This window comes from Eublepharis macularius, chromosome 14 (assembly GCF_028583425.1).
Source record: "Eublepharis macularius isolate TG4126 chromosome 14, MPM_Emac_v1.0, whole genome shotgun sequence".
Lineage (NCBI taxonomy): Eukaryota > Metazoa > Chordata > Lepidosauria > Squamata > Eublepharidae > Eublepharis > Eublepharis macularius.
This window is the reverse complement of record NC_072803.1, coordinates 48,164,242-48,178,146: the sequence shown is the minus strand read 5'-3', so window position 1 is coordinate 48,178,146 and position 13,905 is coordinate 48,164,242. Positions and strand designations below refer to the sequence as shown.

The following is a 13,905-nucleotide window of genomic DNA, read 5'->3' as shown; positions in this document are numbered from 1 at the left end:
GTCCGCCTTCCTGAAGCAGCCACCTCTATTCTGACAACACAACTCCCTGGAAAAGTTAAAAAAGGACTTTAATGGTACATCAGACATATTAATTACAACTTGAATATAACAAACAAAAGTCAGTTATTAGAAAGCAGCAACTTGAGAGACTGTAGATCTTTTTTTTTCCTTTAAGAAGGTGCACAGAAGCATTAGAAAGATAAATCCAAACCAATGCAAAAAAAACCCAAAAACACAAATACCTTTTTAGAGGCCACACATTTCTCTCCTTAGGACAGATTAGTCAGCTAAGCTGCAGTGCCTAAAAGTATTATGTGCAACAGGAACATGCAAATGAAATCAATTAAGGTAGAAGAAGGCTTTGCAAATTCCCTCTTCTGGTGATGATTTTTGTTTTAAAAAGGTTGCATATAGGCACTCATAAAAGGGTACAAGTCACTTTAACACGTCTGCCACAGCGCTCTGGGTTGCATTGGCAACAACAACACTACTAAGAGACAGAGTCAAACATTTGCATCAGACTTTTTTCATAATCAGATTATCTCAGACTACAAGCAGAGCCTAACATGGATATCCCTTGCGAATTATCTCAGATGATGTGCCCATCAAATGTCAGTTTTCCAGAAGTGCCACAACAACTCAGTCTCACTGACTGAGTGAGTCAGTCAGTGAGAAGCCCAGCTTTCTCGCTACTCTAGAAGCATCTGAATGGTATGGATATCTACCCTCTTCCCCCATGGAGCAGTCAGTCAGTGTAAGGTCTACCTGTGTGCGCGTGGGGGTGGTGGTCTACCTGTGGTAGAAATACCTCAAAAATTCTGACCGCAAATCAGTCAGCAAGACCTTTCTGTGAGAGAGGATATTCACCACACAAAACGAGTGGCTTAAAAATCATTGTATCAAAAGTGAGCATGGAAATGAAAAGAGGGGAGTTAAAGGGAAAGAGGGAGAAATACCCTTTTTTGAAAATGAGTGGAGTACATGCCCTCTACTTGTAAGCTGTTGGCTGTGAGTATGGTGCCCTTTTCCAGAATGCCTGTGCCCACCACAGAAAGCAAAAAATAAGTTGCTATCTCTGGAAAGTAAGGATACTAGGAGCTCTAGGGGGATCCTTCGAATGACCTCCCACACAAGACAAAATACACTTGAATTACCTGTGCAATTCGAGTGTATTTTGTCTTGTGTGGTGAGACCCTGAGCATGTTCTTTCTCTCAGATAGGTCATCTTTGTTCAACATCCTCAATGAGGATGCTGTTCTCCTGTCAGGGTTTCAGGGGTCGGACACGTATTTTGAAGTGCTGCAAACTGACTCCAGTCCTCATTCTCAAATCAAATTAAAATCGTATCTAGTATAGACTTAATAGCTGGGTTTGGTTATCCACTGTAGCAGCATATTTTCCATTCTTTTCCACAGAGGTGGAGATGGTGTGAAGCTCTTTGCCAAGCAGCTTTCTACAGACTGTAACATATTAACACGTTGACAAGTGCTCAAAGCTCTTCTGGTACATTATTTCAGTCATCTTTAAAGCAGCCCCTGTAGGTTAGGCCAATATCACCAGGCTGGGGTGCGGGGGCGAGAAGGGGCCAAAACTGAAAGTGTTGTAGCCTTCCTCCCTAACAAGTTCAGGACTGGGGCAAGGTTTGAACCCAGGACCTCACAGCTCACACCTGTCACCATTCTTACACCATTCAGTCTCCTTCCTGTATTTGGCAAGATGGTGGACCTTTGTTTCTTGACAACTAGTTGGTTTCAACCACCTTTTCATTCCACAAAGTTGTCTCAATTACCCTATTTGTCACCAGGAAACAAAAGCAGATTCCTTAGGGAAAGGGCCTGTTCATGTGAACATGACTGGAGACAGTATTGTTTGTACTGGCCCCACCCACCCCTTCCTCGTCCCCTCACAAAGAAGCAGCATTAAAAGCAATACGAATTCTTTCCAACTCATGACACAGTCACATTTCCCAACAAGGCCTCTCCGACTGTACCTGATCTAGGTCTCTCCTAGCACCGCAGTGGGTACTGTGATGGGGACACTTGGCCAAGATTTCCAAAATAAGTGTTAGGGAGAGATCTCTATGACAGTCACCGCCCAATCCAGCTTCCAATCCCATGACTTTCTTGCGTCGATGCCCTCCCTTTCTCAAGGCCTGACCGGACATCTCAGTAGGGAGTGGTCCCCTCCCATTCCACCAAGTACTCCACTTTGCCTTCAGGGGTCACCCTACGAGCCAACACATGATACTTCTCCCCACACACTAGCCGCCCAGCAGCACCAAAATAGTTGTTGATGGACGACTTGAGGTGTGAGAGAGACGAGTCGTCTTCGCTCATGCTCTCAAAGGTATGGCTGTCAATGGCGGCGTCAAGGCGATCAGGACCACAGGCTGCCTCGCTATCCTCTGAAGAGCAACCGGGCGTGGTTCTCTGGGGGTGTTCCAAGCATTTCTGCTTTGCTTCTATTGCTTTGTAGGTCTTAACTGACAGTTTCCGCTTCCGACTGCCCACATTCCTTCTGCTAGAAGGTAATAATAAACAAGCAATGGGTATTTACCAGCACTTCAAGTGTTCAAGCTGCTTCTCCTGTACTGATGTTCTAATCTGCCTAGAAGAGTGGTATATAACTACAGTTACTAACGCTATTAATATTGTTGTGCTGTAATGCTCCCTAAAGCCCTGTGAGGTAGGCCAGTATGATTTTCCCCACATAGCAAGAGGGAGGGACGCTGAGAGAAAGCAGCTGGCCTGAGGCCCCTAAATAGTTTGCGTCAAAGGTGGGATTTGAACAGGGGCCTTCTGGATCACAGCTTATGATTGTAATGACACCAGCTCATCAATATTATTACTGTCAATGGTTATCATTTATATAATGCTTTTAGACTGTTCAGAGCATTTTCACAGACCAGTCCTGACAACAGGCCAGGAATATTCTCCTCATATTGCAAATGACAATTCTATTCCCAGTGCCTCATTATAAGTGAGGCTGTTCCCAGTACAGATGGGCCTATCATGAGGCAGAATTCTACAGCTGCCTCAGGGCTGGATTTATTAGGTGAACCTGATCTCGTCAGATCTCAGAAGCTAAGCAGGGTCAAGCCTTGGTTAGTAATTGGATAGGAGACCAACGAAGACCAGGGTTGCAGAGGCAGGCAATGGCAAACCACCTCTGTTAGTCTCTTGCCAGGAAAACCCCTACCAGGGGTGGCCATAAGTCAGCTATGACTTGAGGGCACCACACACACACAATATTAATAATGGGATCACAACGTTTAGCTAATTAATCAGAGTTTACCTTCTGATATTCAGATACACTGCCTCTGTACATGGAAGTTCTAGTGTGCAACTATAGCTAATAGTTTTGATATGTCTGTTCTCCTTGAGTTTAAACTGTATATAAAGCTCACCTAGAGTAGGTGTGACATAACTTGTATGTTTCTTTCTCCCAAATATTTTGTTTTTAAAAAGCAGCCTCAGCAGGATGTAGGCCTGAGTGGGAAATGGCCGTTAGAGAAGGACAGGATGTAGTGGCTAGAGCGCTGGACTATGATCCTGAAGACCCCAGTTCGAATCCCCATTCTGCCACAGAAATGTGCTGGGTGACCAGGAACTTTCTCTCAATCTAACCTACCTCACAGGGTTGTTTTGAGGATAAAATTGAGGAGGGGAGAAGGGGTTTCTGTTCGGTAGAAAGGAAGGGTATAAATATCTAAAAAAATAATCTTTTCCCTTCTGTTATTTTTCCCCCTCAAAATGCCCGCCTTCCCCTGAAGCGGCTTTTCTGTTTCCAAGATGGTGTACAGAGTAGCTAGTTGTGAACATGAAAGCTCCCCAAGAGAAATAACTGAGATGCATAGAAATCAATGGCAGCCTTGCATATAAATCCACGCAATTTTCAAAAGGCTCTCATACTTGACCGAATGACAAAGCTGCCTTATGCTGAATCAGATCACTGGCCCATCCAACCCAGAAGGGCAGCAGCTCAGCCAAAGTCCTCATAGCAGACAGCCTTTAAGTGGAAATGTGTAGGAGTCCTGAATCTAGGACCTCCTGCATGCAAAATCCAATCCTGCCCCCCACCCCCACAGCTCCTGGAGATTTACACTAGTCTGGAAGTGGCACACAAGAACAGTGGGGCAGCCAAAAAGGGTCAAGACCTGGGCATAAGCAACTAGGGGCATGGGACATGCATACGAGAGAGAGAGAGAGAGAGAGAGAGAGAGAGAGAGAGAGAGAGAGAGAGAGAGAGATTGATCTACAGAGTTCTCACCTTGATTCATAAGATAGGCTGGTTGTGGCTGAACCTGAAGTGCTGACAGCATCCGTGGAATCTACATCTGAGAGGAATGTGTGGCTCGAACTTGCACTGAAAAAGAGCAAGAAAACAGTCACAATGTTTTTATTTATTTTCATTAAAAAATCCTTTGGCGGTGGCTTTCCAGTGCCTTACACATCCCCCCAAAGGCGAGATCCTTGAAGCGGAAATGCCAGAGACAGACCCCTGATTTTTCTTTATGCCTACAGTGAGTAATTCTCATGTTACATTCAAAGTGTGTGTGTATTATATGCCATCAAGTCGCTTCCACCTTATGGGACCCTATGAATGAAAGGCCTCCGAAATGTCCTATCATTAACAGACCTGCTCAGATCTTGCAAACTAGAGGACGTGGCCCCCTTTATTGAGTCAAGCCATTGCATTTTGAGTCTCTCGCTTTTCCTACTGCCTTCCACTTTTCCTAGCATTACTGTCTTTTCCAGTGAGTCTTGCCTTCTCAGTGCATGTACGGCTGACAATGTGATTGAAAGTGCCCATTTATCCAGGTACGGATCCCCAGTTTCATTTGTAATGTGAATGCACACCAGCGCTTTCTTACAGAACATACGTGCATTCGCTGTCAGATGCGGACAGCACTATGGACCTTCGTCAAGCAAGTTATGTATAAGGCTGCCTTGCCCTAGCAGATGCACAGGGCCCCTTCCGGACCTCGTTACACAAGATGCATTTGAACTGGAGATGCCCAGGATTGAATCTGGGACCTTCTTCAAGCGAAGTATGTTGCTCTCCCATCAAGCAATGATCCCTCTCTTATGACAGCCCTGCGGTTAACCTTTTATGTTTCTTTCCTTTTCAGAACTTTAAATGTATTTTCATACATTTATCAACTAGCATTGGTATTTACTTTTATTTCTATATTTACACCCCACTTTTCTCTCCAATGGAGACCCAAAGCAGCTTACAATAGCATCCTCCTCTCCTCTTTTATCCTCACAACAAGCCTATGAGGTAGCTTAGGCTGAGAGTGTGTGGCTTCCATAGCAGAGGGGGGATTCGAACCAGGGTCTGCCAGATCCTAGTCCGGCACACTAACCACTGTGCTACCCTGACATACTCCCTATTTTAGCAGAAGAAAAGCCTTGCTTCGTTACATATATTACATTAATATTACCTATATATTCTCATTCCCCACCGCCGCTCATACACTTACTGCAAAAGCAGTTACCTTTTCAAACTCTGAATTTCATCCAAAGTAAAATCAAAGATGCTGGCCAGGTGATGGTTTGTGCTCCAAGCAGAGGCAAAATCACTCTGAAGGGGACAAAAGAAATGGGACAGAATCATGAATTATAAAGAAATGTAAAACTGGAAGGGAAGGGAAGGGATAAGCCAAGTCCAGTTCTAACCCTCTAAGCAAGATCTGCGCCGTCATACCCCTTAAAGTAGGTCAGTGCCACTTGCAATCCTGCCAGATCAGCATGGCTTGCTAGCTATGCATTTTGACCTGTCATATGCTTGGCAACCTCTTTTTTTTCCAGATCTTAGCAGACAGCAAAATCCTGTGGGCTGCCATACAGAGATGCTAGGCTGTGCTCAGCTCAGCATGCCAGAACTTAGCCAGGATCTCCTGCCAAATAATGCACTCATATTTTATTTATTTACTAAAATGCATAGGCCACTTCGGGGCAAATTCCAAAGTGACGTGCAAAACAAAACAAGACATGAGAAGTAACAAAATGAGACAACAGCACCAGAAAAGGACAATAAATGTATTATATTATGGGAGGAGAAGTTGAAAAGGCTAAAGCTAAACAAACAGTGCTTTCAGTGGTCTTAAACTGAAATAATTTTGCATAGGATTGCACTAAAATTATCTAAGTCAATGGTCATTGCCACATCTTGTGGCAGTGAGTTCCAAAGGTTAGGTATTAGTTGCATGAAGTGCTTCTGTCTTCTTCAGTCTGCTAATGAATTTCACTAGATTCTCCCTAATAAACAGTTGGTTTTGCATCAATTGCAACCAAAAATTCTCAAATGATTTAGCAATGTAGGTTAGATGTGTGTGTGCAATTGTTAATTTTCTGCCAAAGTATTATTAACAAAAAAGGACACATTAAGACATTGTAGCAAACCTCTGTTTGTTCCTGTCAAGCATGAACATTACTTCTTTGCTATGTCCATAAGCTTCTTCCCGCTTTTGCACAACAAACACACTTGAAAGCTTCTTGCTTTCGGAAGCCTTCGATGAAATTCCAGTTTGCTGTGATGTCCAAATGCAGGTATCCAAGTAAAATGGAATCTGAAACTGGGATCCCACGGTGTTTTAGAATTCCAGTTTGAGGGAAGGAAGCAAACTTCAGTTTGCCCAGGTACAGTAATTTGGAGTTTGACCAAAAGCTTCCACACCTAACTGAAGTTTTAGGAAGGTCTGTGGAGGAGGAAGCATGTAAGTACAGTTTGACTCATCGGGAACAGACAGATGTTTGCTATGATTTCTGAATGCAGCCGATGTTTGCCTTTTGCACTGTGGAAGCTTTATTTTTACGGTTTTATTCTTTATGATTTTTACCTGATTGAAATAAACTAGAAAATGGATATCTATTCATCTTGTCGACAGTATTCATAGTAATCTAAAGCACTCTCTCGTTTCCTACTTTGTCCTTTTCCCAAGCAGCAGAATGAAGTCACACAACTGCAAGAAGCTCGTGGGGACTAAACTAAGGGCCAAGCTACAAGTGACAAATGACAATTGAATGGCAAGTGTATTTCTCCCTGTTCACTTGCCCTCCACTCAATCCACTTGCCAGGCAAGTGTCTTTCGTCATGTGTAGCTTGGCCCTAAGTCACATTGAAAGAGCACATATCACATTTTGGAAGTTTCCCCCCATAACTGAGAGCCAGTTTGGTGTAGTGGTTAGGAGCACGGGACTCTAATCTGGAGAACCGGGTTTGATTCCCCACTCCTCCACTTGAAGCCAGCTGGGTGACCTTGGGCTAGTCACGGCTCTCTGGAGCTCTCTCAGCCCCACCCACCTCACAGGGTGTTTTGTTGTGGGGATAATAATAGCATACTTTGTAAACCGCTCTGAGTGGGTGTTATGTCATCCTGAAGGGCGGTATATAAATAAAATGTTATGACGTTGTTATTATTATAATAAAAAAAAACTCCACGCAAGCAAAAAGCTATACTGTCAGAGAGAAAGGGTCTGGCTCAGGCCACTCTCAGTTTTGATAGTTTCTACTTGCAGGGAGGCTATTTAAAAAATGAAAAATGCTAAACTTGCAACCTGAAATGGCACTGTTCTACCACCTCTGCACCATCACCTCAATCCACTGCATACATAGATCAGCTCTCAGGTGTGCTTTAAAGAAGAAAGCAAGAACTCTCACTGCACATGCTCAAAAGAAAGCACAACTGACAGCCAGAAAATTGTAAGAGAAGACACGCCCATTTCCCATGCCTGTTAAGTGTTAAAACTGAGGCCCTTTTCCCACTACTTACCTGCTCCCGGAATGTTGCAAAATATCGTGCAAAAACTGTGGAAGATGGCATCTTCTCGCGACATCACGCAAAACTCTTGCGAGAAGACGCTATCTTCCGCGGTTTTTGCGTGATATTTCGCAATGTTCCGGGAGCAGGTAAGTAGTGTGAAAAGGGCCTGTATCTGTCACTTCAGGTAGAATAAATCCAGATTTTTTTTTAAAAAAGCCCCCAGGAAACCAAAATAAGGGATAGCTCCTTGTTAAACTATCAAGACACTAACACTGGGGATAGCATCTTCCAAGAGAAATTTGGATCTTTTCCTCCGGGCCGCCTGCCTTCGTTCCTGCTGGAGCTCATGTGGCAGTGAACTGCAGAAAAACAGAACAAAAGAGGTCACAATCTCAACATACATACATGCTGGGCAGACTGGTGATTGGGGGAGCGGCAGGCTGGTAAATTAGTACGGCTTGGTTCACACAGGCAAGGAAATAAGGTGGGAATACAGCTGTGACATGCTGAGGTGGCAGAGTGGGCTGCATTTACCCAGACTGCAGAGGGTAGATCGAACCCGTACATGAACGTATGAAGCTGCCTTTACTCGATTGGTCTGTCAAGGTCAACATTGTCTACTCTGACAGGCAGTGGCTTTCCAGAGTCTCAGGTAGAGATCTTTCCCATCACCTGATCTTTTTTCATTCTTTCCAATTCTTTGTGTTCCTGGACAATGCATTAGCTGATCATCTGTTGCCGTTTACAGTCCAGGGCTCGGGCGAAGAGAGGTTTGTGTGTGTGTCTGCTAGGGAATTCTCACACTTGCATTCAGCAGTCCCCTGTCCTCCCCCAAGGTCATTCTGGACACATTGGAGAAGGTTTTATATAGTGACTGCACCTTCCACGGGTAAGACTGAGAAAAGGACTAGTAGTGCTGGAAAAGCTGGGGGTCTGCCAGGAATCAAGAGGGTACAGCAGTTTAGAATCATATCCCATTCACCTCAAAGTCAACAAGCTGTCAGGGACTTAAGTAAACTATTTTTCCTTTCCTGCCCCCCTCCCTTCGGTGGATTTTTAGTATCTTTCAGCATAACAAGATTATGGTCCTCAGCAGGCTGCTTTTCTGGTGCCCCCCCTTTTTTAAGCAAACTAACAAAGTCTGCATTCTGCATTTTTCTGCATTCTTAGGGAATCCCCTGAACACAGAGACTTCAGCTTTGTCACTGGGCAGCCTGGCTTGGCAGTTTTCATGGCAGCCAGGGTCCCTAACCATTTTACGATGAGATAAAGTGATCTACGCATTGTACCAAGAGGTGGTCAAACCCTAAGATAGTAGAACAGACAGTATAACTTTATTTTATTCATGTAATTTATAGTCTTCTGTTCACACTGAGACTCAAGGCGTATTACATAGTGCGAAATGAGTACAGTCAATATCAAGGACATTTCAATAAACAATGACGTAGGGTAAATAAATCCAAGCTTACAAAGACATCACATTAGCAAAAATCCAAAACAGAGCTGAAGAAATGCTGAAACAGAGCATAAGCAATTCTAGGACTGACATTAAACAACATAGAACTAGTCAGTAGGATCATACTTAAAGCAATAGGTAGTTAGACTTATCAGGCATCACTGTTGAGTGTTCCACAGCACAAAAACTCCCTGCGTGCAGAAAACTAATCCATCAGAAAGAAAGGTTCTAGCAAAGGTTGGTAGTAGCTTTGAAAGGGATGATAATCTCTTAACATTGGGGAGCAATTTAAAAAGTGATGCTCCAGCATCCCTTGCAGACTGAAGTGGTATAGTCCATCCTGACACCTGAAGACTCTACCAGCTCACTCTACTGCATGTATAGTTCCAGCCTCAGGTGCCACTCTGTCAGGACGCTCACCTGCTTTTATGGGAATGCTTGCTCCCTCCTCCTTTCTTCGGTTCAGAGATTCTGCTATCAACCTTCTCCGGAAGGAGTTTGCTAGGTGGGTTGGGTGGGACCCGGATGCGCAAACGGAAGATACATTTTTTCTTCTTGATTTCCTTACCACAGAGAAATCTACAAGGGGGAAGCAGAGACTTCATTAAAATCTTCCCAGTTGGTGATGCACTTATGGCTTGTTTGCATGCTTGGTTTACAGCAGAGGGGGATCACTGTTAACTCCAGAGAAATCTCATTTATTTGTATATTTGTTGATCCTATACATAAAAATGAGAATGGCATTGTATGAAGATGTACGTTTAAGACAGGACCAGAAATGAACTCAAATGTCTCCAGCTGGCTGCTTTGATTAGCATGTCCCCATTCTGATTTAATTTCTCCTTTGCAAGGAATGAATCTGTGAGTTTTTAATCTTTGCACCAGTTTCTGTTTTCGTACACCAGATTTTCCCATTAACACATTTTCAACATTTTTGTTTCACTTGCACATAAATGGCATATATAAAGTGTAAAGCTGGCATAAAACAAACCAAAATTACCAACAACAGCAACAAAAAATAAGATAGACCTCTAGAATCAACAGCTATATTAGTTCATCCCTATAAAGGAATTGCTATAGATCTACTATTCAGTTCTCCAAATTTCTGATAGCTGAGATACATCCTTTAAAAAAAAATCACTGATAGCATACATCCTTCTTCCACCCCAAAAGTTTAGAAGTGTGCAGGATGAAGAATCACATACCCACAGAGAAGCCAACTATCATATCTTTCTGCAGGCATCTCTGGTCAGGACTGGCCCGAATGGATGGAATTAAGCCCAGGGAAATGGCTCATACAGAGTTGCGACAGGTAGCCTCCTCCAAGCTATCCCTGCATCAGGACCTATTGCATTATTCACTCACTCGCATTGCAGATACATGATTGAATGATGCACTCCCAGCAGAAGCTGATGGCAGGAAGGGAAGAAGCAATGAAGCAAGCAGAAATGCGGCACACTGCCAAAAATGACTGGATCATTCAATCATATCTACATAGCAGGATCACCTCCTTCAAGTGGACAGTGGATGGAAAGGCCACTAAGACTGAGGGATCATTCTGGCCTGAGATCACACCGTGAGCCATAAAGGGGAGCAAGGATTTGAACTCAGATCTTACCTGCTTTTGTAGCTGTTCAGTGCATCCAGAAGGTAAGCACTTCGCTCTGCCACGGGGGTCCCAGTCAGCTGGGAAGCAGGATTGAAAACAAAAGCATTAGAAAGTCGGCTTAGATGGTAGGCAACAATCAGAATTGTACATTTTATGGTGCTGGAGAGGGGGGAATCCCCTTAAGCCAATGCAAAACAGCAAAAAGATTAAGTAGAAGAAGCACTTTGATACAAGTTGTTAAAATTTTGTCAAAGTCCAGGGATTACTGATCCTTTGATAACATTTGTTACTGATAACAATTAAAATCTGTATTGAAAGTGTTTCGCATACATCATCGTAGCAATCTTTACAACACCCATGGAAGGTAGGCCAGCATTACCTGTTCCCTGCATTGCAGATGGAGAACTGAGGCTGATGACAGGCAGCTTGTTTAAAGCCACGGAGTGAATTTGTGGCTGAAATGTGAACCAGATACCTCCTAGATCACAGATATTACAACATGTCCACTTTCTGTAAGGTCCTCGGTCCATTCCCCACCCCACCCCGAATAGCTACGGTTATGCAGCCTTCCATGGGAGCCGGAATGGACAGGGAACAATGCAACATTTCAAATGATACAGTAAACGTTTTGTATATTCACCTCACAACCACATGGGGGCACCCAAGTTTCAGCTTCAAGATGATAAGCTGTCCCTCCCTAACCCAAGGCATTAGTAAACCCTATCAGAGCCAGCAGTTTACCTTCCCGAGCTGCAAAAGGTCCCAGTGGTGATTGACAAAGGCTAAGATTTCCTCGAAGTCAAAGTATTTCTTCTTGCTCTGCACGCCCAAGTTATAGAGCACGAGGTGCACAACGTCAACCCTGTGCGTGCAAACAAAATGATATAAATGACATTAAAGAAATAAATTGCAGCCAAGACCCTCCTAATGCAAGAATGGGGAGGGGGGTAATTTTTGCATTGGTTGCTTGTTTATGGGCCCACAGGCCGAATTCAGCCTCAATGACTTGGCTGATCAAGTTTTAACCAATGAACTGTTGTCATTCCATGAGATGGCTCAATGGAGTTGCCAGATAGCTATTTTATTTGTTTCTATGCTGCTGTTTAGGAACTAAAGGAGGAAAACAGCAAATTAACTCTTGAAATAAGCAGATGAAGAATCCAAATATGGCCAAATGTTTGTCCCTAACTTAGCACTTAAGAAAATTCATTTTTTCCAAGCTATTAAGAAATCCAGCTATTTCATACCTGAATGTTACATACACGTATAGAATATGCAAAGTTTGTTTGTATGTCATGCTATGCTTGAGGTATGTGCTCCTTAACCCTTAGCTACAAGCAAGTTTACTATGCAGCCTGACAATGTATGGAGAGATCAGTTGGATGGGTCAATAAAACCTCCATGGTAAGAGGCAGTATATCTTTGAGAACCAGGAGCTACAAAGCAACAAGAATAGAAGGATTTGACTTCCATGCCTTACTGTTGGTTCTGTCAAGGACATTGGATGGCTTTACCTAACATGAAGCTACACAGAGTCTCCTCAAAGTACCGTGTGAAAAAGGCAGGGAAAATGATTTGGAGAACTAGCCCCTTAATAACCAATAGAGGGAAAAAGCACTAAAAGATCTTTTTGAAAAGGCAGCCCTATTACAATGGATTTCCTGTCTGCTATCACTGTCAAGATCTTACCATCTCAAAGGCAGGCGTTTGATGTATTCTGGGCCCTGGTTACACACCGAGCAGTAAAAAACATAAAATCTGAAAGGTAACAACAGAGCGTTAGAAGGAAGGGAGTCTTTCCCAAGGCCTTCTTCGATGCGAAGCCTCACAGGTGCCACTGCTGCGTGGTAATGCCAAGACATGCATGTGAATAACAGGTGATCCATGTGAGAGAGGCCAAACCTCTCACATGAACCTCCAAGTAATCACCCCCAATACATGATTTACACATGTGCGCCAGTGCAGTGCAGGACTACACCAGGCGTCTCCCACATCCCGAGCTGTACCTGGGAGGAAACCTATAAAGAAGGAAGTCAAAAGCCTGTCCTGCTTAGTTTGGGGAAATGGCACTAAGAGCAAGTGCGATGTGATGGTCTGAGCGCTGGACTAGGATCCGGGAGACCCACGTTCAAATCCCTGCTCTGCCATGGAAGATCACTAAGAGGCTTTGGGCCAGCCACAGACTCCCAGACTAAGCTACCCCACAGGGTTGTTGTGAGGATAAAATGGAGGAGAGGAGAATGCTGCTTTGGGTTCCAACTGGAGAGAAAGGCAAGTTATACATGATGTAAATAGATAAATAAACTGAGGGGGAGGCATTTCTCTGCACACCATGGTCCCACTCCAAATTGTACTCCTAAGAACTACGTTCCCAGCGGGAAATTTGCAGCACACATTCGACAGAAATCCTTGTGGTGGACTGTGTAACGTGTCTGTAGGCTCCTGAGTCTATCCAATGAAGGTGACCAACAGCAGGTTCAGGGCAGGCAAATCTTCTTCATGCTGCACACTTATTCACATAAAAGATTCACTGCCACAAGGGAGTCACTACTGGTCACAAGCTTCAATAGGGTTCTTTTGAAGGAGCAGGCAAATACAAGGAGGACAGGCTTATATGTATGCTATTAGCTAAAGCATGGAGCCTCCATGTTCAGATCCAGTATACTTACAATTATTTGACACTGGGGACCTGCAGTAGGGCCTGGCTAAAACCTTCATACCTTTCTTGTGAGAAGCCAGAGGAATCTGGCCGACACCTGCAGTTTGGTCCGGCAAAGCACTTTGCAGGTTCTTAACAAACCAACTCTAAATGTGAGGCAAAGGAAGCCAGAACATCCTCCGATTCACCTCCCATCACATCCTTCAGGCACCAGGGGGCGCTTGCCCTGCTTTCCTGGCTTTCCATCACATACTCATCTTTGGCCTTGACTACTGCAACTTCCTGCTGTCCCCTGTCCCGTCCCCCCAGCCTCTTCACCTCTGGCCACCACACTGCCATTCAAACCTCTCACTCACTTTGCACCATTCCATCTCTCTGTAGTCCTTGAAATGGGCCTATTTATCTCACCCTTC

The 13,905-nt window shown here is 44.0% G+C and overlaps 1 protein-coding gene across 2 annotated transcripts in view; it reads right to left on the bottom strand.

Moving 5' to 3' along the window:
- PHF19 (PHD finger protein 19) overlaps positions 1-13,905 on the bottom strand; it is a 33,398-nt gene continuing 19,493 nt past the window's right edge. The window contains exons 8-15 of one of the 2 annotated variants that reach the window (XM_054998359.1): positions 12,523-12,591; positions 11,575-11,695; positions 10,843-10,910; positions 9,645-9,803; positions 8,040-8,127; positions 5,501-5,586; positions 4,270-4,365; positions 1-2,520 (exon numbers count right to left, since the gene is read on the bottom strand). In XM_054998359.1, the coding sequence (XP_054854334.1) occupies positions 2,166-2,520; positions 4,270-4,365; positions 5,501-5,586; positions 8,040-8,127; positions 9,645-9,803; positions 10,843-10,910; positions 11,575-11,695; positions 12,523-12,591 (1,042 nt within the window). In that variant the 3' untranslated portion in view covers positions 1-2,165. The remainder of the gene's footprint in view (positions 2,521-4,269; positions 4,366-5,500; positions 5,587-8,039; positions 8,128-9,644; positions 9,804-10,842; positions 10,911-11,574; positions 11,696-12,522; positions 12,592-13,905) is intronic. The other variant, XM_054998360.1, reaches the window with a different exon arrangement.